Here is a 27,889-nt window from a genome sequence, read left to right as displayed (position 1 = left end):
ACACTGACTCTCGGGGCCCAGCTACAAAAAAAAACAACTTATTTATGTTCCATTTTCATATGAATCTCTTATCAGTGTTCTAATTCTTTTCTCTTGTTTTAGAATGGTGTCTTCTTATCTTGTACACCATGGCTACTGTTCCACAGCTGAAGCCTTTGCCAAGTCCACAGACCAGACCGTTCAGGAAGAGCTCGCCTCCATTAAAAACCGGCAAAGTAAGATAAATCTTCTAGTGTTCTTCATGCCCTATTAGATGCTGCCGCTTGGATCTCCACTCTTACAGTGGCTGAGTGCTTTTAGGCCTGAGGTGACGTGTAGCTTGCCAGTAATGATCACTGCTTATTGCAGAAATCCGTAACTGTACTATAGTCATTGCTGTGTATAAGGCTTGGGGCGCTTGTCTTGTGCTCGTTGCTTTGCAGGCTGATATTTATACACACACCTACTGTTCTATAAAGAAAATACTGTACTTTCACCAATGATTTTCCTTCCATATAATGCTCTAGAGACCGATACATTGTACATTTACTTTGCAACCCACGTGTAGGTGAATTCCTTCCAATCCATGTTAAGAGAAGTTAACATCATTTTGTATAAGTGACTTTTAAAACAGATAATTACATGCTTTGGGTTATGTTCTTAAACCATAAAAATGGCCCCACATTGTCTGCAGGAAAATAGGTAAGGCTACAGGTATATATGTATACAACTAGCCTCAATATGCCATGTGGCACAAGACACCTGCTGCAAGTGAGCCGCCAATTCCCATGTCACTCTGCTAGCGCCAGCTGTCGTTTTACATTTTTTTTACCAGAAAAGGCATCTTGGTCGCAATAGGATGCTGTGCTGATTAATTTGATATGCAACGTTTGTATATCTGTGTGAGTCTGTATATGAAGTACAATGGGACTTGGCATGTAAAAGGTTGCGGCTGCTGCATTGTATGAACTTCGTATTCAGATTCAGTCGCACACAGGTATATACAAGTTTCACATATCAAATTAATTAGCGCAGACTCCTGGGGCGTCCTACTGGAATCACTTTACGAATAAGACACATTTTTGGCTAAAAAAATATACAAAACATAGAGTCCAGCACTAGCAGACTTGCACATGACCACACATGCCAAGGGGGTTTGTTTGGCAGAAATAAAGAATCAGGACACATCGGTATAATTGCTCATCCTGAGTGCTGAACAACCTAACATACTTTCAGTTTGGCTACAGACATAAGTGTCCATTTGGCTACATACAGGCAGATTAGATTTGTGCAGCTGGTGCGGACAAGGCATGACCATACATGCTGGCAGACAGCGATCTGTCCTCAGCCAATCCTAAACACGTTCAGCAGTAATCCCTGTCCATTTGGGGCCCCACATATAGAAAGTTTGGGATGGTTTAGTCTAATATGCCATCATCTTGTCTCATACCAGTAGGGCAACAATAACTAGACAGTATGGTATTTTTGCTGTAGCTCATAGCTGAGCGACTCTTTTAACCTATAATTCTATTATATTATAAAACTATACTTACAATGTAAATTTTTTGACCTGATCTTATAACAGTATTCATAGCAGCTACATTTTTATGTTATTTCTATGCATTTATCTTAGAGAATTAATACTGCATGAGTAATTGTAATTGAATGACAGGATTTTAGATCTTTATTATCCTTAATGTGAATACTTTTATCATTTCTTTGTGTCTGCAAAATAAATTATTGTGGATTTGATTAACAGGGATTCAGAAATTGGTATTAGCAGGAAGAATGGGAGAAGCTATTGAAACTACACAACAGTTATACCCCAACCTGCTAGAGAGAAACCCTAATCTTTTCTTTACCCTAAAGTGAGTGTCTGTATTGTGACCTGTAACCGTCAGTCTGATTACTGTGTGTGTCTGTATTTTATCTACACCTTCAGATTTAATGATGTGCAGTATGCTCCCTAATACCTGTAACAATACCATTTTATGCTGGAATCGCTGACTTTACACACCTTGGTCTTTCCTACACCAGGCTCTGTTCCGATATCCCATTTAGATGTGCCAAATGCAAAACGTACTATAGGAACCACTGTGAGGAGTGAATGTTTCGCTTCATCATTCATAAACCATCCTTGCAGCAAGCTGGAAATTCTCTGGAAACGATTTTGCCTCTGGATGTTCAATTTGCATTCAACTTTCCTGTTATAATGGAAAGCAAAACCATAAAATTAGGACTGTTTTCTCTCCATACTATCCCTTTTAAACTAGGACACTCTTGAATTATACAAGTTCTCTAGCTGATAAAAACCAAGTGAAACGCAGGCTTGAAGTAAGAGGTGCCAGTAATTGGGGTCTATAGATCTTTCCCGATCTTCAGTCAAAGCTGGACTGCTTGGAGCAGTCCGTGTTACAGTACTTGGGAAGAGGTATAAAGAGATGGCAGCAGGCCTACACAGTTGAAATTGTTTTAATTATTATTGCATTCTGTTCCCAAAACTGCTTTAATCTGGACCAATCACTGTACTCAAAATGTTTCCTATACTTCCAGTTTCATCTGAGTTCATGATGAGGTGTAATGTCATCTTGGTGGTAACATTACAGTAAAGTCTCATATGAAGCGAAATCCAATCAGTTTTTGTTGTTCAAAGCACTTTTCTATTATCTCTGTAATGTAACCATTTTCCTTACAGGGTAAGGCAGTTCATAGAAATGGTGAATGGGACAGACAGCGAAGTCAGATGCCTGGGCGGTCGCAGTCCTAAATCACAAGACAGTTACTCAGGTACTGTAGCTGACTGCCAGCACAAAAACGTCTGTCCTCATGGCCTGTTCTCTTTATAAATTGTGGAGAAGATGCTATATATAAGTGGCTACACTGTAGAAATTGACATTGGTATTAATATGTTTTATAAACAATTTCACTATTTTGTTCTGCATCATTCTAAAGCCTCTAACGGTGGCCACATATGGCAGGTTCTATTGACCACACTACTGCCAGACAACAAGAGTCATACCCAGTAGGTCACACATTTTAGATTGGACAAGATTCGTACTGCAGCGCTGGGGCATTCAGGCTAGTTAGTGTGGTATGAAGGCGACTTAACACACATGGGGATTCGGGCCATGGGTGATCATCTTCCAAATGCATTTACGAACATGTCTGATGATTCAGTTTATTTTCAGACTTCTCATCAGTGTTTGTGCTGACCACCTTACACTATGGTAGAGAGAACCATTTGTGAAATCCAACCTTCCCCAGCATGTATCTTAGGTGGCTAGGAGGCAGTAACATTACAGGGAGACTGTACTGACAAATATACATGAAGTACTCCTTCCTTGCACATTGATGTGGCTGTGATATTTTGAATTCCGATTGATCCCACAAAATGGTGTCCTCTACAAAGGGGCTGATTCAATGAACTGGGTTTCCATAGAAACCTTGCACTTTAAATTTCTGTGGGATGTCAGGAATATTTATGGTAATAATATAGAAATGTTTTCTGTAACGTAATTGCTATTTTCTGTGCAAAAACCCAGCGTGCAAGGTTACTACAGGATCTTGCATATAATTAAATGGGCCTCTGTGTGTTGCCAGCCTATAATTTATCACATTCCTTTCATTTGTAGCACAAGTCACACTGATTAAGAAGGCATTGAATGCAAATAACAAATTATTTTATTTCTAATGTCAAATGACATTAGTACTGCTGTGTTTCTATGTCTCAGTCAGGTGACAGCAGCAGAGGGGAGATGGACGCTTGCATAGAGAGACTTTAGCAGTATAGGATAGCATAGTGCCTTAGTGAGACTGATGACCAAGCAGTAGTGGGGAAAGTAGAAGATGCACCGTTTCTCCCCCATCCCTGCTATGGCCCTTATTCCGAGTTAATTGCACCAAGCAACTTTTTGCTGCCCGTGCGATCAACTAATCTCCGCCTATGGGGGAGTGTATTTTAGCATAGCAGAGCTGCGAACACTTGTGCAGCCCTGCTATACTAAAAAAGTTTCCTGCAAAACAAGACCAGGGTAAGAGTTACTTACCCTGTGCGACGGATCCAGCGATGAAGGTCCCGGTCCTGACGTCAGACATCCGCCCTCCAAACGCCTCGCCATGCCTGCGTTGGACTCGCCGCGCCTGTAAAACGGTGAGTATCTGCCCCGAAACGCCTTCCGCCTGTCCATCTTCTTGCGATCGCCGCTGCGATCACATTTGTCACTGGCGGCGGCGTTGCAACGACGCACGTGTGCAATGCGGCCACCACGCATGCGCATTTACAACCCGTTCACACCGCAGCGAAGAACCGCTGCGTGCTAACGGGTCGGAATGACCCCCCTATATCTGTAATCACCTATGTGCACAAGCACTATGTTCAGGGACTCGCACATTAACAGAGTATCAGGTCAATTCCCCATTCTCCCAGTGCCTGGGTCGATGATTTGCTGATTCCGACCAAAAAACGATTGGGATCGGCGAGTCTGAAAATTTTTAATGTGCTGTTTTTGTTGGTTCCTCGACGGATCATCGATCATTGATGTCCACTTATGGGCATTGGGTTATAGATGTATGGCCCGCATTACTGCATACTGATCCACAGTGTATCTACACATGAGAGGCTGACACAAAGATGTGTCTTAACCAAGTAGTTTAAATTGTAACTTATTATATTAAAGGCAACATTTGGAATAAACATACAAAGTAAATAATATATAAATATGTTTTATTAGTTCTTTTTAATGTGAGAATTTTAACATTTTGTTTTATTTCAACTGTATTTAAAGGTTTTTCTTTCTACTTAGGTTCGGATAGCAATTGCAGTAATGGTGTAATATCAAACAAAGCTCACCAGTCCCACAGTCGTAGTAAGCACCAGCCTACCAGCCTTAATGTAACAGAGCTCAACAGTATAAACATGACAATATCACAACAACTGAACAGCTACACCAGGTAAGCAGTTGTCAGTGAGTGTGAGCAGTCTGTCTGCTAGTAATAAGTGCTGGGAACTGTCAGTTTCAATTTGTGTAGCTCCTGCATAATAGCCTGTTGTGTACTGTATCTTGCTGACTTACCGAGAGAGAACCTTACAAGTAAGGCATCATAATAATATTTCTCTGACGTCCTAAGTGGATGCTGGGACTCCGTAAGGACCATGGGGAATAGCGGCTCCGCAGGAGACTGGGCACAACTAAAAGAAAGCTTTTGGTCTAACTGGTGTGCACTGGCTCCTCCCTCTATGACCCTCCTCCAGACCTCAGTTAGAATCTTGTGCCCGGCTGAGCTGGATGCACACTAGGGGCTCTCCTGAGCTTCTAGAAAAGAAAGTATATTTTTAGGTTTTTTATTTTCAGTGAGATCTGCTGGCAACAGACTCACTGCTACGAGGGACTAAGCGAACCTACCTGATTGGAGATAGTTTGGGCTTCTTAGGCTACTGGACACCATTAGCTCCAGAGGGATCGAACACAGGACCCGACCTCGATCGTTCGGTCCCGGAGCCGCGCCGCCCTCCCCCTTACAGAGCCAGAAGCATGAAGATGGTCCTGAAAATCGGCGGCAGAAGACTTCGGTCTTCAACAAGGTAGCGCACAGCACTGCAGCTGTGCGCCATTGCTCCTCATGCACACCTCACACTCCGGTCACTGATGGGTGCAGGGCGCTGGCGCCCTGAGCAGCAATATTCATAACTTGGCTGGCAAAAAATCACAATATATAGTCCCAGAGGCTATATATGTGATAAATACCCCTGCCAGAATCCATAAAAAAAAGCTGGAGAAAAGTCAGCCGAAAAAGGGGCGGGGCTATCTCCCTCAGCACACTGGCGCCATTTTTCCCTCACAGCTCCGCTGGAAGGATCGCTCCCTGGCTCTCCCCTGCAGTTTCAAGCTTCAAAAGGGTAAAAAAGAGAGGTGGGGCACTAAATTTAGGCGCAGCAATATATATATATAAGCAGCTATAAGGGAAAACACTCAGTTATAGTGTTAATCCCTGTGTTATATAGCGCTCTGGTGTGTGCTGGCATACTCTCTCTCTCCGTCTCCCCAAAGGGCTTTGTGGGGTCCTGTCCTCTGTCAGAGCATTCCCTGTGTGTGTGCGGTGTGTCGGCATGGCTGTGTCGACATGTTTGATGAAGAGGCTTACGTGGAGGCGGAGCAGATGCCGATAAATGTGATGTCACCCCCTGCGGGGTCAACACCTGAGTGGATGGTCATGTGGAAGGAATTACGCGACAGTGTCGACTCCTTACATAAAAGGTTTGACGACATACCAAATATGGGACAGCCGGCTTCTCAGCCTGTGCCTGCCCAGGCGTCTCAAAAGCCATCAGGGGCTCTAAAACGCCCACTACCTCAGATGGCAGACACAGATGTCGACACGGATACTGACTCCAGTGTCGACGACGATGAGACTAATGTAACTTCCAATAGGGCCACACGTTACGTGATTGAGGCAATGAAAAATGTGTTGCATATTTCTGATGTTACCCCAGGTACCACAAAAAAGGGTATTATGTTTGGAGAGAAACTACCAGTAGTTTTTCCTCCATCTGAGGAATTAAATGAAGTGTGTGAAGAAGCGTGGGCTTCCCCCAATAAGAAACTGGTAATTTCTAAAAGGTTACTAATGACGTACCCTTTCCCGCCAGAGGATAGGTCACGTTGGGAAACATCCCCTAGGGTGGATAAAGCGCTCACACGCTTATCAAAGAAGGTGGCACTACCGTCTCCGGATACGGCCGCCCTAAAGGAACCTGCTGATAGAAAGCAGGAGGCTATCCTGAAGTCTGTATATACGCACACAGGTATTATACTGAGACCAGCTATTGCTTCAGCATGGATGTGCAGTGCTGCAGCTGCGTGGTCAGATTCCCTGTCGGAAAATATTGATACCCTAGACAGGGACACTATATTGCTAACCGTAGAGCATATTAAAGACGCAGTCTTATACATGAGAGATGCACAGAGGGATATTTGCCGGCTGGCATCTAAAATAAGTGCAATGTCCATTTCTGCCAGGAGAGGGTTATGGACTCGGCAGTGGACAGGTGATGCAGATTCTAAAAGGCACATGGAAGTTTTGCCTTATAAGGGTGAGGAGTTGTTCGGGGATGGTCTCTCGGACCTCGTTTCCACAGCAACAGCTGGGAAGTCTACATTTTTACCCCATGTTCCCTCACAGCCAAAGAAAGCACCGTATTATCAGGTACAGTCCTTTCGGCCCCATAAGGGCAAGCGGGCAGGGCCGGTTCTAAGACTTTTTGCGCCCCGGGCAAAATATGGGGGGCGTGGCTTCAATTGGGGGCGTGGTCACGACGCTGAAATAAAAAAATAAAAAAAATAAAAAGTATACTTACCATCCCCGTTCCTGATCCAGACCCCCTCTCTTCTCTTCGATCTATGGGAGAGACGTTATTACGTCTCTCCCATAGAACAGCATAGACACTAGAGGTCAATTATGACCCCTAGTGTCTGTGCCACTATGCTGTGCGGTGCGCGATGACGTCATCGCGCATCGCACAGCAAAGGTCCTCTACACGAAGGGAAACTAGACCGTAGCGTCTAGTTTCCCTTCATGGAGAGGACCTTTGCTGTGCGGTGCGCGATGACGTCATCGCGCACCGCACAACTAAGGTCCTCTCAATGAAGGGAAACTAGACGCTACGCATCTGGTTCCCTTCAAAGCGGGGGGCACAGCAGGGCACTGCGGGGGGCACAGTGGCGGATCGTGCCCTGGTGCGGTGCCCTCCGGATGGCGCCGGCGCCCTCCGGAAGGCGGCGCCCCGGGCAAAAGTACCGCTTGCCCGTGGCAAGAACCGCCACTGCAAGCGGGTTAAAGGCGCGTCCTTTCTGCCCAGAGGCAGAGGTAGAGGGAAAAAGCTGCAGCATACAGCCAGTTCCCAGGAGCAAAAGTCCTCCCCCGCTTCCTCCAAGTCCACCGCATGACGCTGGGGCTCCACAGGCGGAGCCAGGTACGGTGGGGGCCCATCTCAAAAACTTCAGCAATCAGTGGGCTCGCTCACGGGTGGATCCCTGGATCCTTCAAGTAGTATCTCAGGGGTACAAATGGAATTCGAGACGTCTCCCCCCCCGCCGTTTCCTAAAATCTGCCTTGCCAACAACTCCCTCAGGCAGGGAGGCAGTGTTAGAGGCAATTCACAAGCTGTATTCCCAGCAGGTGGTAGTCAAAGTGCCCCTACTTCAACAAGGACGGGGTTACTATTCCACAATGTTTGTGGTACCGAAACCGGACGGTTCGGTGAGACCCATTTTAAATTTGAAATCCTTGAACACATATATAAAACAATTCAAGTTCAAGATGGAATCGCTCAGGGCGGTTATTGCAAGCCTGGACGAGGGGGATTACATGGTATCACTGGACATCAAGGATGCTTACCTGCATGTCCCCATTTACCATCCTAACCAGGAGTACCTCAGATTTGTGGTACAGGATTGTCATTACCAATTCCAGACGTTGCCGTTTGGGCTCTCCACGGCTCCGAGGGTATTTACCAAGGTAATGGCCGAAATGATGATACTCCTTCGAAAGAAGGGAGTTTTAATTATCCCGTACTTGGACGATCTCCTGATAAAGGCGAGGTCCAGGGAGCAGTTGTTGGTCGGGGTAGCACTATCTCGGGAGGTGCTACAACAGCACGGCTGGATTCTAAATATTCCAAAGTCACAGCTGGTCCCTACGACACGTCTACTGTTCCTGGGGATGGTTCTGGACACAGAACAGAAAAAAGTGTTTCTCCCGGAGGAGAAGGCCAAGGAGCTGTCATCTCTAGTCAGAGGCCTCCTAAAACCAAAACAGGTGTCGGTGCATCACTGCACGCGGATCCTGGGAAAGATGGTAGCTTCCTACGAAGCAATTCCATTCGGCAGGTTCCATGCAAGAACCTTTCAGTGGGACCTGTTGGACAAGTGGTCCGGATCGCATCTTCAGATGCATCGGCTGATAACCCTGTCTCCAAGGACCAGGGTGTCTCTGCTGTGGTGGCTGCAAAATGCTCATCTTCAAGAGGGCCGCAGATTCGGCATACAGGACTGGGTCCTGGTGACCACGGATGCCAGCCTTCGAGGCTGGGGGGCAGTCACACAGGGAAGAAACTTCCAAGGACTATGGTCAAGTCAGGAGACTTCCCTACACATAAATATTCTGGAACTGAGGGCCATTTTCAATGCCCTAAGTCAGGCAAAACCCCTGCTTCAAAACCAGCCGGTACTGATCCAGTCAGACAACATCACGGCGGTCGCCCATGTAAACCGACAGGGCGGCACAAGAAGCAGGACTGCGATGGCAGAAGCCACAAGGATTCTCCGATGGGCGGAAAATCACGTGTAAGCACTGTCAGCAGTGTTCATTCCGGGAGTGGACAACGGGGAAGCAGACTTCCTCAGCAGACACGACCTCCACCCGGGAGAGTGAGGACTTCATCCGGAAGTCTTCCAACTGATTGTAAACCGTTGGGAAAAGCCACAGGTGGACATGATGGCGTCCCGCCTAAACAAAAAGCTAGAAAGATATTGCGCCAGGTCGAGAGACCCTCAGGCGATAGCTGTGGACGCTCTAGTGACACCGTGGGTGTACCGATCGGTTTATGTGTTCCCTCCTCTTCCTCTCATACCAAAGGTACTGAGGATAATAAGGAGAAGAGGAGTAAGAACTATACTCATTGTTCCGGATTGGCCAAGAAGAGCTTGGTACCCGGAACTTCAAGAAATGATCTCAGAGGACCCATGGCCTCTGCCGTTCAGACAGGACCTGCTGCAGCAGGGGCCCTGTCTGTTCCAAGACTTACCGCGGCTGCGCTTGACGGCATGGCGGTTGAACACCGGATCCTGAAGGAAAAGGGCATTCCGGAGGAAGTCATTCCTACGCTGATTAAAGCTAGGAAAGAAGTGACCGCAAACCATTATCACCGCATTTGGCGAAAATATGTTGCGTGGTGTGAGGCCAGGAAGGCCCCAACGGAGGAATTTCAGCTGGGCCGTTTTCTGCACTTCCTACAGTCAGGGGTGACTATGGGCCTAAAATTGGGTTCCATTAAGGTCCAGATTTCGGCTCTATCGATTTTCTTCCAGAGAGAACTAGCTTCACTACCTGAAGTTCAGACTTTTGTTAAGGGAGTGCTGCATATTCAGCCCCCTTTTGTGCCTCCAGTGGCACCTTGGGATCTCAACGTGGTGTTGGATTTCCTAAAGTCACATTGGTTTGAGCCACTTAAAACCGTGGAATTGAAATATCTCACGTGGAAAGTGGTCATGTTGTTGGCCTTGGCCTCGGCCAGGCGTGTATCAGAATTGGCGGCTTTGTCATGTAAAAGCCCTTATCTGATTTTCCATATGGATAGGGCAGAATTGAGGACTCGTCCCCAGTTTCTCCCTAAGGTGGTATCAGCTTTTCATCTGAACCAACCTATCATGGTGCCTGCGGCTACAAAAGACTTGGAGGCTTCCAAGTTGTTGGACGTAGTCAGGGCCCTGAAAATTTATGTTTCCAGGACAGCTGGAGTCAGAAAGACTGACTCGCTATTTATCCTGTATGCGCCCAACAAGTTGGGTGCACCTGCTTCAAAGCAGACTATTGCTCGCTGGATCTGTAGTACGATTCAGCTTGCACATTCTGCGGCTGGACTGCCGCATCCTAAATCAGTGAATTCCACGAGGAAGGTGGGCTCTTCTTGGGCGGCTGCCCGAGGGGTCTCTGCTCTACAACTTTGCCGAGCAGCTACTTGGTCGGGGTCAAACACATTTGCTAAATTCTACAAGTTTGACACCCTGGCTGAGGAGGACCTAGAGTTTGCCCATTCGGTGCTGCAGAGTCATCCGCACTCTCCCGCCCGTTTGGGAGCTTTGGTATAATCCCCATGGTCCTTACGGAGTCCCAGCATCCACTTAGGACGTCAGAGAAAATAAGAATTTACTCACCGGTAATTCTATTTCTCGTAGTCCGTAGTGGATGCTGGGCGCCCATCCCAAGTGCGGATTGTCTGCAATACTTGTATATAGTTATTGTTTAACTAAAGGGTTATTGTTGAGCCATCTGTTGTGAGGCTCAGTTGTTGTCATACTGTTAACTGGGTATTGTATCACAAGTTATACGGTGTGATTGGTGTGGCTGGTATGAGTCTTACCCGGGATTCAAAATCCTTCCTTATTGTGTCAGCTCTTCCGGGCACAGTATCCTAACTGAGGTCTGGAGGAGGGTCATAGAGGGAGGAGCCAGTGCACACCAGTTAGACCAAAAGCTTTCTTTTAGTTGTGCCCAGTCTCCTGCGGAGCCGCTATTCCCCATGGTCCTTACGGAGTCCCAGCATCCACTACGGACTACGAGAAATAGAATTAGCGGTGAGTAAATTCTTATTTATAGTGTAGGTATACACGTCATTCAGTCTGGTTTTGTAGTATATCGTATACTGCTGCGAGATAAATGTAGTAGGCAGGTAACTAGTGACGTTTAAGTACACATTATGGGAGGAATTCAGTCGTCTACAAAATCTTGTTTTCACAATTAAACGTGGCTTTGATAGGTAATGGCAAAAAAAAAAAGCACTATCCAATTGTCTGTGAAAATGTGCAAAATGATGGAAATTGGGGTACAAGGTATGGGACAGGTACTGTATATTGGGGTGCTGTATGAGTGGGACAAGTGTTTTTAGGTTTGCAGGTGGAAGTAATTTATTTTTTGGGGGAAGTTTTTGTAAAGTGGCTTAAAATGACCCAAATATATACTTACACCCATTTTTATGTAACCCTAATTTAATTTGAGCGCTTATTTTGCTGTAAAACACTTTCTATCTTTTGTCACTGTTTTTGAAAAATGCATATAACAGCCATTAGACCCAATTTAAGTACACCAAATACTTTTAATATGACCACTAATACACTTCTATACTGGTATCCATTATTATTTTGACTTTTTATGGAGTACAGTCATATTTCCCCACTTTTCTCTATGAGTTTTTTTCTGGCAAAAATATGCAAATCCAGTTTTCGCACATTTTGCAATTGGATAAAGCAGAAAACGGGAGCGCGCATACTGCTGAAAGCCATTTTTGCTGCACTTTTGTGCGATAAATTATCGCATTTTCACAGACCATTGAATTCTCCAAGATATATATTAAGGCATCTTTCCAAAGAGGACTTTTAAAAAAAAGTTCTGCAACTAATTGTACTTATCATGCCACATGTCCTGTTCTTTCAGATCGGCACTGACCTTTTTTAAATAAATAAGAAAAATTGTACAGTGTCTTTGGGTTGGGCTTGGGGCTACCGGTGGACAAGCCAAACACACTCCTAGAAGTACATCGCAAATAGATCCAAATTAATGATCTTATGTACTGTTGAGGTATGGAAAATGTTTCATGTCTGTTTTTGTATGATGGATGTACTTTTCATAAAGGACCAGCATATGCGCCATTTGCGTCGTCATACCTCTGCAGGATTTCACCAGAGACGTTATGTCTTCTCACCCACACACCCACATCTGGTCTGTAGATAGGCAGGTCATGCATACAGTCTATTGACACTGTCATGTCTGTGCAGCCACAGATGTGGACGTCTGAATAACAATTAATTCAGGCGGGGCAGCGGTGCAATTTTATTACTAGGTGAGAGCTTGCATGGAAATACTGGATTTTTATTTTCATGTACTGCTTCATTAAATGTTCTTTTTTCGTTGGTAGTTAAATGTTAATGTTCTCGTATTTATTTTGCAACTGCAAATTAGTCTGCCTGCCTGCTATATGAAGTATGTTTTGTGTCCCCAGCAATGATGTAGAAATGGAGACCGATCACTATTCCAATGGTTTTGCAGCAGCCTCATCTAATGGATTTCTAAATGGCAGCACAAAGCATGACAATGAGTTGGAAGAATGTGACACGGAAATGGGTCTGATCTAATATTCATTACATTACAGAAATGAGTGATCGTTATGTTGTGTATTCAGGGCCTGTTTCAGAGATTAACGCAAATGAGTTCACAGCTGCCAATGTGTACACGGCAATTGTGTAAAAATGTGCAAATGTCACTGCCGCCTGGATTTATACTGAGATTCCTGCTGCATATAAAGTCGATTATCTAAGTTCTAACTAGCCCTATGGATGCACAGCATGGCCACAGGAAGTTAGGTACTGAAGCCATTGTGAATGTACACAGAATTGCAGTCGCAATCAGTAACACACACATACCCCCAAAGTGCTTGTGACACACCTGTGTTTTTGGCCAACCTACCCCCTCCATTGCTTTCCGCAAACAGTAACTGACTTGCCAATTAATCCTCTCTGCAAATGCCATTGCAAGATCATCGTGGCATTTGCGCATTGCCACTTTGACGCACAGACTACAGATAATCGCTCATTTGCAAAAAAATCAGGTTGTGTGCAACTCTGAATCAGGCCCTCGATCCGCAGCTTTTCCCATTTGCATGCCATTAACCAGTTACAAAGTATTCCATGATGAAACGCAATAATGTCAGGGAAGATAAAAATACATATAGATGTGAGGCATTTGTTCTATTATTGCTGCTCTGCTGTAGGGTTACTTTTGTTACTGAATGGATAAGGGGAGGAAAGAATCATCTGATATACAATGTAAATATTTGTAGGGCTTCTTAACTTAAAGTGCATGTTGGCTTATATGACTGATGAGACTGGAAGTGCAGTTTGTTCACACGCACCTAGAGCTTTCCTTGTAGCATATACAGTTGCAAGAAAAAGTATGTGAACCCTTTGTAATTTCCTGGATTTGTGCATAAATTGGTCATAAAATGTGTTCTGATCTTCATCTAAGTCACAACAATAGACAAACACAGTCTGCTGAAAATAATACCACACAAACAATTATATGTTCTCATGTTTATATTGAACACACCATGTAAACATTCACAGTGCAGGGTGGACAAAGTATGTGAACCCCTAGGCTAATGACTTCTCCAAGAGCTAATATGAGTCAGGAGTCAGCCAACCTGGAGTCCAATCAATGAGATGAGATTGGAGGTGTTGGTTAAATCTGCCCTGCCCTATAAAAACACACACCAGTTTTGAGTTTGTAATTCCCAAGAAGCATTGCTTGATGTGAACCATGCTGCGCACAAAAGAGCTTTCAGAAGACCTACGATTAAGAATTATTGACTTTCATAAAGCTGGAAAGGGTTACAAAAGTATCTCTAAAAGCCTTGATGTTCATCAGTCCACGGTAAGACAAATTGTCTATAAATGGAGAAAGTTCAGCATTGTTGCTACTCTCCCTAGGAGTGGGCGTCCTGTAAAGATGACTGTGCAGTGCAGAATGCTCAGTTAGGTGAAGAAGAATCCTAGAGTGTCAGCTAAAGACTTACAGAAATCTCTGGCACATGCTAACATCTCTGTTGAAGAATCTACAATATGTAAATCACTGAACAAGAATGGAGTTCATGGGAGGATACCACGGAGGAAGCCACTGCTGTCCAAAAAATACATTGCTGCATGTTTGAAGTTTGCAGAAGAGCACCTGAATGTACCACAGCACTACAGGCAAAATATTCTGTGGACAGGAGAAACCAAAGTTGAGTTGTTTGGAAGGACCACACAACACTACGGGGGAGAGTCAAATGTTGGAAAAGTCGGTTGGGTGTCTGTTTTTTTTCCTGTCTATTAGATTGGGAAAAACAGACTCCCAACTGACTTTTCAAACATTTGAATCTCCCCCATTGTGTGGAGAAAAAAGGTACAGTACACCAACATCAAAACCTCATCCCAACTGTGAAGTATAGTGGAGGGGACATCATGGTTTGGGGCTGCTTTGCTGCCTCATGGCCTGGCCAGATTGCGATCATCGATGGAAAAATGAATTCCCAAGTTTATCAAGACATTTTGCAGGAGAACTTAAGGCCCTCTGTCCACCAATTGAAGCTCAACAGAAGATGGGTGATGCAACAGGACAACGACCCAAAGCACAGAAGTAGATCAACAACAGAATAGCTTCAACAGAAGAAAATACGCCTTCTGGAGTGGCCCAGTCAGAGTCCTGACCTCAACCCGATTGAGATGCTGTGGCATGACCTAAAGAGAGCAATTCACACCAGGCAACCCAGGACTATTGCTCAACTGAAACAGTTTTGGAAAGAGGAATGGTCCAAAATTCCCCCTGACTGTTGTGCAGGTCTGATATGCAACTATAGGAAACGTTTGGTTGAGGTTATTGCTGCCAAAAGAGGGTCAACCAATTATTAAATTCAAGGGTTCACATACTTTGTCCACCCTGCACTGTGAATGTTTACATGGTGTGTTCAATAAAAACATGAGAATATATTATTGTTTGTGTGGTATTAGTTTCAGCAGACTGTGTTTGTCTATTGTTGTGACTTAGATGAAGATCAGAACATATTTTATGACCAATTTATGCACAAATCCAGGAAATTCCAAAGGGTTCACATACTCTTTCTTGCAACTGTAGAATTAGCCCAAAACTTTATTGGACACAATTGCCTAAATCCTGCCTAATGAATTACAAGTCGTTCTTTTAGAAGCAGGAACATTTTCTTAGCATGTAATTCTGTATGTTCATTATATGCTTTATAAACTATTATCTATCCTCTAACTCTCTATCCAGCAGCTAAGAGTACAGAGAAGGGAGAGCAAGCCAGTAAATGTTATTTCTGTGAGCGATAACAAATGACTGTGGCCTTGGCCTGGTACTATGCCACTTGGTTCACAGTTGTTCCTCTGGGACTTGAGGCTGTCCGAGGCAGCTGGTCACAAAGTGCTGCTGCAGTGCAGGGAACCTAAGTACTTGCTGCCCCATCAGCAGGGTTATATTCCAGTGTCACCTGCATGTGTACAATGGGCTGGTGCCAAGGCATTAGTTTGAATGGGATCCAGTCATATGACCAGCGCTCGGGATCCTGGCAGTCACCATGCAGACTCTGGGATCCTGAGCGATCAAAAAGCGATCATGCCGACTAACAGGAACTATTGCGCAGCGAGCCACTGAGCCCGCAGGGAGCTTTGTTGCGCTCGCCCCCTGCCAGCATTCTGTGTCCAGATCCCGGGGTCGGTATGCCTACCACAGGGATCCGCACCGCCGGTCACCCAGCCCCAACCTGTATGAGTTTGGCTGATAAGAGAATAAAATAGTTAGAAAACCAGATATAGTCAGATATCAAGTATTTTAACTGCATAGTACGAGAAGCATTCATTATATTTTTTGTAAATGTTAGGAAATGTCTTTTCTTGTTAAATCAACTCTTTTTTTTGTTTTTCTTGTTATAAGTATAGTGGCATGGTAAATATTTACCAAGTCTATGGCCTGTGCTTTCTTTTGGGGAAACCATAGTCTCTGTGGCTGCATTATGATGCAGGTGTATTACATGAATAATCTCCTTTTGTTACAGAGGTAGATTCAACTCAAGTCAGACGCCAGCTGTGCGGAGGGAGCCAGGCCGCTGTGGAGAGAATGATCTGTTTCGGGAGGGAGCTACAGGCTATGAGCGAGCAACTAAGAAGAGAACGAGGAAAAAATGCCACCAACAAAAACATGTTAAAGGTATCTCATACTGTGTGAGCCACGTGTATGTCTCCCTATCCATCCAATATGTCCTGATTACTCCAGAGATTCTCTAGTCATCTCATCTCACAGCTCTGGTAGTCTGGGATCTCTGCTGTTGGTAAATATAGGGGGATGAAAAGGGAGCTATTATTGTCTTTACAATGTACATGCAAAGACCCTCTGCTTAAAAGTGCATCTCTAGAGGGAATGGTTTCCTTCAGAGGCTTTATTACTGTCGGAACCCAATAATTGTAGTTGTGGGAGAGCGGACAACAGACACAGCCCTAGTTGTGGTGTGGTATGAAGTAGAGCTTTTTAAATTAAATCAAGTTATGTCTGAGGACAGCCCCTGCATCGAATTGGTGTAATTCCATGACCTCTAGCTGCTGATGATCACTTTCTCTATAGGTGTGTATGGGAGGGGGGGGGGGGGGTTCCTGTCCAGCAAGGTTCCATGTACACTACCCACCTGCAAACCTTACTACCTGTCCACCACCCTCTCTATTTAGCCCACATATATATCCAAACAGGCTTCATACAAGTAGTGAGTGAACGGAGACCGTATTCAGGGCAATGATATATTCATTCCTTTTTTATTATTATCATCATTTATTTATATAGCGCCACATGGGAACCGCAGTGCCCAATTACAGAGTAAACAAATAAGCAAAACATGAAGACAGTGACTTACAGTTCAATACAATATAGGACAAGTACAGGGTGTATAAACATAGCTGTGTCCGTAAACAGCACTGAAATAAATATCACGGTGGCAGAAAACCAAAGGACTTGGTGCCATCAAAGGGAGCATTGAAAAGAAGATAGGTTAAATAAGAGACGTAAAAGCACATGAGAGAAGAGCTTACATTCTAAAGGGGAGGGGCACACAAACAGGGGTGACACAGATGGGGTTGGTACTGATGCACTGCCAGAAATACTGATGGTTTCAGAGTGCAGAATTGCTCCTTCCTCTGTGTTTATTTAAAAGATCCACTTTTAATTTATTTTCACCCGATCATGGTCCTTTTGAAGACTTTTTTTTTTTTACCCACCCAGTAAAGTCCTATGAGGCCTGGACCCCACTTTTATCATAGAGCCTCCTGAAGTGGATGGAAATAGGGGAGAGTTGTCCCATGCTGTGGACTGAACACACTTTTGCTATTAAAAACTGCTAGGGCTGGGCGTGTGCAGTCTAAGTTACTCCTGTCCGGTAAGGCTCCATGTACACTAAACATTTACACTTGTGAGCGAGCAATTGTTGTCTACCCACCCAGTCGGCGCTCATCTGGCCTAACTGTTCATTACAAGTAAGTGTGGCTGCAGTGGGCTACACGGAGCCGTGGTCTTGTAGTGCCACAACATGCAGAGAGTGAGGGTTCCGTCAGCTAGGGGTGAAGGCTACTATTATGGCCTAGATCTATTGTTTCAGGGGCCATTTTGGTATATTTCACACCTGCTGATGTACATTCTCCTCTCTATGATGCTAGTACCTACTATGCAGTCACAGTGTCTGCGTTCAGAATGTCCTTATGAACAATGTTGGCAGTAGAAGTTCAACATTGATATTGATGTTAACATATCAACATCATTAATGTTGACACCTGCAAAATATCGACATCAGGAATGTTGACATTGTTGAAATGTTGACATTTCCAGGAGGCTTAGAGTTGCTGTTAGGGTTAGGAACAGAATTACAAGAAGCCTATAATGTAATTATACTGGTAATGTCTATATAATATGTGTCGACATGGACAATGTCAACATTATAAACAGGATGAATGTTGACATTGTGACATCAGATATGCCACGCTCTGTACTCCTATCATTTTATTCTAAACTACTGTATAAAAATGTTTTATATATTAATGGATTGTTTGTATTTGTTTCCCACTTTCAACAGGATGCATTTAGTCTATTGGCATATTCAGATCCCTGGAACAGCCCAGTGGGTTACCAGCTGGATCCTATACAGAGGGAGCACGTGTGCTCATCCCTCAATAGTGCAATACTAGGTAAGAACTGCGACCACGCGTCTACACAAACAGGTACTTTCAGTTGCCCAGACACCATCCTGCATTGTCAAATAAAGGGGCCCATTTATCAACGAATTGTAGCTATTTAAAACTCTTTGCACATGCTAAATGGTGCTCCAGCCAATCAGTTCCCAACTGTGAATTGTTGAAAGCTGATTGGCTGAAGCACCATTATCATATGCAGTGAGTTTTAAATAGCTAAAACTCTGTGATAAATGGGCCCCTCAATTCATTATGTGTTATCACTACTTACTGAATAGTAACTGCCATCAGTACAGCAACCATTTGTATGGTGTGAAAAATGATATGTTTTGAAAGGTTCCATTATTTTAGGCTCTGCCTTCATTACCCCTTCCCATGTCCCAGTCTACACTGCACAGTCACAGATATTGTAAACACAAAGCCTCATTTAATACACAGTAGTTTGTCATGTCCTGGCCGTGTTACCTTGGAAACAGTCTGGGAATGCTGCCAAATTCAATGTAATATTGTCCGTGTGTAAAGGCGGTTGTCTGCACTCTCTACTCACAATGTTACGCTTCTAAATGTACATAAATTTTGTATTCTAGAGCTTTGATTTATTTTATATTGCATTGCAGAGATTATATTGCTCTTACATAGAGATTCCCAGTCTTTCCCATTGCCATAGACTGTAGTTGCATGTCACTGAGGGGCAGATTTATTAAGCCTGGCAATCAGCTCCTAACTACCATGTTACAGGCTGGGTTTGAAAAACGACAGGAGATGGCTGGTGCGTTATCACCTTCCACTTTATCACTTCACCAGGCTTAATAAATCTGCCCCTCAATCTAGAAATTGCATGTTGTACCTTTCGCAACATTTTGCATAGCCATTTATTCCTAGCAGTTACCACTGAAATCCATTGCACATTTCCATCTTCCAAATACTTCATTGTGTTTCAGGTTATCTAAGTTGTTAACCATGTATTGTTTGTTTAATCCCATAGATATACACAACCTGCCAAAGCAGCCACCGCTCTCCCTGGCTTTAGAACAAGCTGCGCAGTGTTTAGAGATGATGGCGCACTCGGGCATTGGCTCCTGTGCATTTGCCAGGCTGGGTGATTACTTACATTAGCTATGCAGTAGAAGACGTCAATGTAAACAGACTATATGCAGTATGGGATTACTGTAAGACACATAGACCAGCTGTAGTTACTTGAAACTCTTATTTGTTTCAGTTATTACATTTGTAACAAGCACGTCTCTTATCATTGACTTTAAATAGCTTTTTATTTTTAATTATTATTATTATTATTATTTCATTCACTTTTTAAGAGGATATTGCTATATAATTCTGGTTTGACATGCCAGCAATATTTTGATTTGACTATATTAATCTGTAACGTTAATCCTCTTCCAGTATGTGAGGTACAGTAAAGAATACAATGATAAAAGATGCTAGTATACAAGCAGGATGCTTGCAGCCTGGTCTTGTTTGTTTCTTTCTTCTTCTTTTATTTGGGACGCATTATAGACACGTCACCGCTGTGCTGCAAGAATTCAAGTGATTACAAGCTGCACCCTAGCTTTTTATTTGCAGTCTGTGGTCTCCAGATCTTTACTGGCCAAACTGTTATGTATCTATTGTGAACCTGCACGCACTGTGATGAATATCACAGGACATATGTAATACTTTACTGAGCAAGACTGCCAGTGTGCCAGTTGTGTATTTTCACTTGGCATGTCTAATATGTAGACATCAATCTGCTTCTAGTTCATCTATTTTCTTACAAAGGGCACCATCAAAAGTTAAGACATCTTGTGTAGACTGCAGAATATGCCACCTATGTCGTGAAACTTGAATTGCCCAGGAAAGGAGTGTTTTGTTTTTTCTTAATATGCACCTGAACTCTAGTCCTAGGGCGCATTGATACGGCCAGCTTCAGCATTTGTACTCGCTATGGGCTGTGTCATTGTTTTTTTTCCTGTTGTGTGATAACCTCTTTATTGTAACATGTCAGCACAACATGTGACGTGAAGAATTCTACTCGGCTCTGCCCGTGAATGGACAGCTTCTTCACATTATATTAAATAGGGATTGGTGTGTCTTTAATCATTTATTTATAGAAAAGAACCAAATATTTAGTCTATTTCTAGGTATCTTAATTTCACCTTTGTACACTTTAATTTTTAAGTGCTAAAATATTGAATAAAAATGTAACTGTACTTAAATTAATCTGCCAATAAAAACTTAATTCGGAAACTAATGTAATGTCTTTTTCTAAATTAACGGGAATCTTTCAACAGCATTTATATAATGTCCCTTTAAGACTGTAAACTGTGTATCCTAAAGATCATATATATGTTGTGGAGCATTTCCTGCTGAATAAAACATGTTTCATCAACGTGTGTGTGAAATGGTTCATTCTTAAAGCTAAAAGTCTGTTATGCAGTGTTGCCTTATTGTTGTTTTAGATTTGATTTTTTATTTAATTGGCGTGTGTAGGAGGCTGGCTTCAGGTATTAGCCTACAGCAATATTTTTGCCTGTGAGTGCAACGGAAGGTCCATTACTGGAGCCATTGGGGGTCATTCCGAGTTGATCACTAGATAAAAATGTTCGCAGCCATTAAGTGAAAAAGCGGCACTTCTGCGCATGCGTATGCGGCGCAGTGCGCACGTGCAACATACTTTCACAACAACCGATGTAGTTTTACACAAGATCTAGCAAGGCTTTTCATTCGCAATGTCCGCCGCAGAGTGATTGACATGAAGTGGGCGTTTCTGGGTGTCAACTGACCGTTTTCAGGGAGTGTTCGAAAAAACGCAGGCGTGCCAGGAAAAACGCAGGCGTGGCTGGGAGAGCGCAAGGCGTGTTTGTGACGTCAAATCTGGAACTGAACAGTCTGAAGTGATCGCAAGCGCTGAGTAGGTCTGGAGCTCCTCTGAAACTGCACAATTTTTTTTTTGTAGCCGCTCTGCAATCCTTTCGTTCCCACTTCTGCTAAGCTAAAATACACTCCCAGTGGGAGGCGGCATAGCGTTTGCACGGCTGCTAAAAACTGCTAGCGAGCGATCAACTCGGAATGACCACCATTGTGCAGCCAGAGGAGAAAGCCCTAGTCCTGGTCTATTCAGTTTCTCCTATTAGAAGCTAAGTTGTGCGCTGCCGCATCCGCCACCGTGTAAATGCACCAAACCATCATCTTTGCCATACAAATGGCTGCACACAATGGCATTCACATTGTGAGTATGCATTTTTGTGGCTCTATAAAATAGCATTATTGCGTGCCAATCATGTTTTTGTGGTATCCAAGTTGCATGGCGGCAAACCAGTCGCACCCACGAATATTTTCAGGTGCGATGAAGATGGGCATATCTGTATGTCCACTTTTATATGTGCTAATTTTATGGGGATATTTTAAATGGTTCCAGTTGGAATTCTGTTACCTCTAAGATGCTTTATTTAATAGTTGTAAAAATATCAGGTAATTAATTGGCTGTAGTCATGGTATATTGCTATTTCCAGGCTTCTAAAGAGAAGTGGTGCAACAGTATAAGTAAGTACTTTGGTTGGGAGAGGTAGGAAATAATGGGATTTTGGTACTTACCGATAAATCCTTTTCTCTGAAGCCACAGGGGACACTGGAACATGCTGACACTGGGGTATAGACGGGTGGCTATAGGGAGTCTGGCACTTTAAATTTTAAAAAAGTGTGAAAGCTCCTCCCCCTCTGTCCCCCATCAGCACTCGGTAAAGAATCAGCCGAGAGGAGACTGGACTTAGAGGAGTAAAAAACACTAGAACGAGGAGTGAGAAAAACACACATGAGCAATTAACACTTTCAAACTTGAACAACGACCGAGGCAGGTGAACATTGCTGGGCGGGCGTCCAGAGTCCCTTGTGGCTTCAGAGAAAAGGATTTATCGGTAAGTACCAAAATCCCATTTTCTCAGTCAGCCACTAGGGGACATTGGAACATGCTGACAATGGGGACGTCCCAAAGTTTCCCCCTCTGGGAGGGAGATCTCTGAGGAACCTGCAACACAAGGCGGCCAAAACTAGAAGCAGAAGCCACAAACGTGTCAAATTTGTAAAGCTTAACAAAAGTATGAAATACGAGAGTAAGTTACCGCCCAGTAGAGTTGAGTCGTGGTGGCTCCACAACTAGCAGCCCACGACGCCCCTACAGAACGTGTGGAGTGAGCAGAAATGGACACTGGTGGGCGTTGAGCCTTTTGTAGATAAGCCTTATGAATCGTCTTGAAAATCTGTTGTGCCAAAGTCTGCTTCGTAGCCGGCCACCCCGGACGGGGTGCATCATAAAGAACAAATAAAGCATCAGGCTTCCATAAGGTCGCTGTTCAGGCCACATAAATCTCCAAAGCTCGAACTACATCCAGAGTAGAAGGTGTACCAGAATCATCCCGTAATGACGGGACCATAATCGGCTGATTGATATGTAAAGCCGAAACGACCTTTGGAAGAAAAGACGTGTCCTTAATTCAGCTCTGTCTTCGTGGAAGATTAGGTAGAGGCTGTTTGCAGGACAATGTACTCAACTCCTAAACCGTGGGCAGCACAAACGAAGGCTGTACCCTTAGAAGTCCTTGCAAGAAAGTCTGAACTTTGGGAAGAAGCTCCAATCTGCACTGGAAGAAGATTGACAACGCGCAAACTTGAATCTTCAGAGATCCCAGACGGAGTCCGGTCCAACCCTGCTTGAAGAAAAGGTAAAAACCGGAACAGTTGAAAGGACCCAGTCGGAAAACTGTGACGTACCAAGGACTGCGGCTGTCTGGTGTGGTTAGCAGTGCTTCTCATATGAGCGCTATTAATCCCTCTCCTGCGCACTGAGGAGAACCAGGGCCCACTTCTCACATAAGTGGGAAAGGGTTAGCCTGATGCCAAGAAACAAAAAGGAGAACAGAAATCAAATAAAAATAAATCCAGGATGGAGCTTAGCAGAGCGTGACCAGCTACCTCGGCACAATTCTAAAAACTGAGGGCTGATGGGAGGAGCTTTCACACTTCTTTAAAATGTTAAGTGCCAGGCTCCCTATAGTCATCCGTCTATGTCCTAGTGTCAGCATGTTCCAGTGTCCCCTAGTGGCTGACAGAGAAAATCATTACTCCCCTTTTGTTACATAAAAGTAAGGTATGTATTAATTTTATAGATTTGAGAGCATTGCAGGACATTCATAGCACAATGGCAGGGTGTGATTGGATGCTGTATTGTTATCCAATTGTGTGCTGCATGGATCTAGTGGTTTCAGCTTTGTCCCCTGCATCTGTTTGGGCTTGGAATGTATGTTATCCCTTTCTCTTGATCTAATGGTAACAGCAGGATAAAAATCTTCAACCAGTTAGACCAGGCATTCCCAACCGCGGTCCTCAAGGCACACCAACAGTGCAGGTTTTAGTGATATCCAGGCTTCAGCACAGGTGGTTAAATCAAAATAACTGAGGTACTAATTAAGTCACCTGTGTTCAAGCCTGGATATCACTAAAACCAGGACTGTTAGTGTGCCTTGAGGACCGCGGTTGGGAAACACTGAGTTAGACTGTATCCAACCAATCAGTTAGACAGGAGCTTAAAACAAAAAAATTAAGTTGGGGTCTACCAAGGTTACAAATGTTGACTTTTCTTTAGAAAGCACCTTCTACATGGAGCAGAACTATAGCACAGTTATGCATTTAAGCCTAATACACAGTTTTGTGGGGGGTTTATATGTACTAATAGTATTTTTAACCCATTATTCTCTGGGTTGCTAGGAATGAATTCAGTGTTGCAGGATTTTGGGCGGTTTTCCCCTGTCTGCTCCAACCTTCCCATCTCTGACCCCAACCCCTTTTCTTTCTGTCCCCCTTCCCCCGTTTGCGTGTCTCTCTTCTCTGTCTCCCATGCCCATATTAGTTATCACTATCCCAAACTCTATTTTATGTTACTGTGTTGTTTTCCTTTTAGTGCAGGGGTGGGCAATAATCAGCCCTCCAGCTGCTGAGCGGATCAGTATGAAATACCCACAATCAAAATCCCGACAACAATTGACAGACGGTCAGAATCTCGACAGTCAAAATGCCGACATTTAAAATACCGACAAGGTCAAAACACCGACATTTAAAATGTCGACAGGTCAAAAAGTTGACATGAGTTTTTCACTTTTTTTGGGTGTGTATGTTGACATAGGTTGACATGGACACCGTATAAGTGTACTGCGCCCCCAACTGTACTCTGCACACTATTATATTCCCCCTCTAGGTCCACTGGGATGGTAAAGTATGAACAAGTCAGTTTCAATTAAAAAAAACATGAAAAACTCATGTCAACTTTTTGCTCTGTCGACATTTTAAATGTCGGCAGTTTGACCATGTCGGGATTTTGTCCATGTCGGGATTTTGACCGTCAGTCAATGGTTGTCGGGATTTTGATTGTAGGTAAAGTGACTGCATCCCCTGCTGAGGATCTACACATCCCCAGCATTGCCCTGCCAGTTTTAGCATGCTCTGAAACTGTGGCAAGGCATGCTAGGATGTGTAGTCCTACATTTGCTGGTATGTATGGTCAGCAAGTTGCTGATAGCAGCATATACTGTATATTATATACAGCAGTCTTTTCCTGGTTCCTGTGGAGTACATAAGAATAGAGCACAATTGCACCACTTTTCCCCCCACTGTCTGTTGTACCTCAGTGATGCTGCTGGTGAATGCATATGCTGCATTGTAAAGAACATTGCTTCAGCCCTTTGGCTTTGAACAACTATGCTGTCTGTAAGATGACTGGTTCTCTTCAATAAATAAGAAAAGCAGCGTTCTACTTCTCTGGAGATCTGATCTATTATGCGCCTGAGAATCCCTGGGGGTGCAAGGTTAGCTATCGGCAAACTAAAGAAGGCTGCCTGCTTGGCACGTTGTACATAGACTCTGTATCGCCATTCTGTACCGACACCTACTTATAATGTGCTTGTTAGACCAGCAGAGCTATTAAAGGGCAAGTCTTGAATATGCAGCTCACTGTTACGGATGACCTGGCAGAGCCACTGTAACATGAATACAGTTTGTGACTAAATGCAGCAGTAATGGGGACAAAATCTCCTTAAAAAGAAATAACCCGAGTGGCATTATTACATAAAGTTGAATAGTGAGGGATATGTTGTAGTGATCTCTGCACAGCCGCATCTGGAACTGGCTTGTGGACTGGCTGATACCAGCCAGGCATAGTTCAATGTAATGAAATAAATCTGAAAGAATCTTGGTAGTAATAGCATATAAAACAATATAAACAAATGAAATATATGTCAATATTAATTTCAGCATTTAAAGGATTTTAGAGCATAAACAACTTTATTAGTATAGCCGTTGCATTTCACTAACACTGAACATGGTCTCAATAGTTTTTATGGTGAGTACACATTAGACGATCTAGCATCTGATACTGTGGATTGAGTGACCTATTGTTCACATCACCCTCAACTGCGCGCTCCTACGGGTTGTTCGCACATCTGATGTTCTGCACATCAGATGTGACAACCTGGTGGACAACGCCATGCTCCTGGATGCGGCCACTAAATGGTCTGTTGCATGCTAGATCGTTCTGAGTGTACGGGCGACCGATGTATCTATACATCGGTCATCCAGTCGCTCATGATCCAGGTGGTTTATATACTGCATGCAGAGACAGAAGTGCTACCATCAGAACATACCCTACTATGGCACTTCTTAGTAAATATTGTTTTCCAATATACAAATGTGTCCTCATAAACTGTGACTTCAGTTGTGTCAAACAGCCCCTCTCTGCGTGGCAGGTCCCAGGTGTGATGCCCGCACAGAGTGTCTTATTTGCACAAAGAAAACACTGGAAGCAACAAAAATAAGGGATATTGGGGACACATTAGTACGATGGGTATAGACAGGGTCCAAAGGAGCCAGTGCACTTTAAATTTCTTCACCTGGGTGTGCTGGCTTCTCCCCTCTATGCCCCCTCCTACAGCCAGCATAGGTAAAACAGTGCCCAAAGGAGAAATGACATACTTAAGAGAAGGAACATAACAACAACATACCTCCCAACAAGACTCTCTCCAGGAGGGACACAATGCTCTGCTCCTGGACTTCCCTCTTACTGTATGATTGCCGGCACGTGTGTTGAACAGGTTAATGAGTAAGAAAGGTGTTTCAGCATGTGATGGCAATCATACAGTAAGAGGGAAGTCCAGGAGCAGAGCATTCTGTCCCTCCTGGAGAGGGTCATGTTGGGAGGTATGCAACCATAAGCGTGGTGAGATTTGCACACCATAACATAACTGGGCCAGTAACAGCTGGCAACATAAATAGCAACAGCTGAACAGGTAGCACCGAACAGAGAACCTGCAGAAAAGTCAATGCACAGAGGCGGGCGCCCAATATCCCTTATGGACTACGAGAAAAGGATTTACCGGTAGGTATTTAAAATCTTATTTTCTCTAGCATCCATAACGATATTGGGGACACATTAGTACGATGGGGATGTCCCAAAGCTTCCAGAATGAGCGGGAACATACAGAGACAGCTGCAGCACCGCCTGCCCAAACTGGGTATCTTCTAGGCCAGGGTATCAAACTTGTAGAACTTCACAAAGGTGTTCTTCCCCGACCAGGTAGCCACTCGGCACAGTTGCAGGGCCAAGACACCACCGATCTTGTAGAGTGGGCCTTCAGAGACTGTGGAGCAGGTAAGGTTACCGACACATAGACCTGATGGATAGTAAGCCGAAGCCAATGAGCAATGGACTGCTTCGAAGCAGCGCAACCCAATCCGGGGCAAGTAGAATTGCTTGTACTCCTTGATGCCAGATCCACTTGAGCACCTTTGGGATCAACGGAATCGGAGGAAATACGTAGATTAGCTGGTAAGTCCAAGGCGATGTCAGTGCATCCACTGCACACGCCTGAGGGTCTCTGGTTCGCGAGCAATAGCAGCGAAGTTTCTTGTTGAGGCGAGATGCCATCATGTCGAGCTGGGGGCAACCGCACCTGTCTATGATCTGTTGAAACACCTGAGGATGTAGGCCCCACTCCCCTGGGTGGAGATCGTGGCGACTCAGGAAGTCTGCTTCCCAGTTGTCCACTACCGGAATGAAGATTGCGGACAGTGCTCTTGCATTTCTTTCCGCCCAGAGGAGTATTCTTGATACTTCTCATATACAGGCCCGGCTTTTTGTCCTTCCTTGTCGATTGATGTACACCACAGCCATGGCGTCTGACTGTACCTGTATTGCCTGATCTCGGAGCAGAAGAGAGGCCTGAATCAGAGCATTGTAGATAGCCCGAAGTTCCAGGATGTTGATCGGAAGTAGGGCCTCTTGGGCAGACCACATGCCTTGGAACTGCACCCCTTGGGTGACAGCT

General features: G+C 44.2%; 1 protein-coding gene across 1 annotated transcript in view; it reads left to right on the top strand.

Annotated features, from left to right (window-relative positions):
- The window catches only part of RANBP9 (RAN binding protein 9), a 154,487-nt gene extending 133,577 nt beyond the window's left edge, over positions 1–20,910 (top strand). Inside the window, exons 7-14 of the mRNA XM_063923196.1 lie at positions 103–215; positions 1,739–1,847; positions 2,675–2,766; positions 4,782–4,929; positions 12,752–12,873; positions 16,355–16,506; positions 18,410–18,521; positions 19,510–20,910. Of these exons, the coding sequence (XP_063779266.1) occupies positions 103–215; positions 1,739–1,847; positions 2,675–2,766; positions 4,782–4,929; positions 12,752–12,873; positions 16,355–16,506; positions 18,410–18,521; positions 19,510–19,640 (979 nt within the window). The 3' untranslated portion in view covers positions 19,641–20,910. The remainder of the gene's footprint in view (positions 1–102; positions 216–1,738; positions 1,848–2,674; positions 2,767–4,781; positions 4,930–12,751; positions 12,874–16,354; positions 16,507–18,409; positions 18,522–19,509) is intronic.
- The last annotated feature ends 6,979 nt before the right edge of the window (positions 20,911–27,889 follow it).

Source organism: Pseudophryne corroboree, chromosome 5 (genome assembly GCF_028390025.1).
Source record: "Pseudophryne corroboree isolate aPseCor3 chromosome 5, aPseCor3.hap2, whole genome shotgun sequence".
Lineage (NCBI taxonomy): Eukaryota > Metazoa > Chordata > Amphibia > Anura > Myobatrachidae > Pseudophryne > Pseudophryne corroboree.
This window is presented reverse-complemented; position numbering and strand designations above follow the sequence as displayed.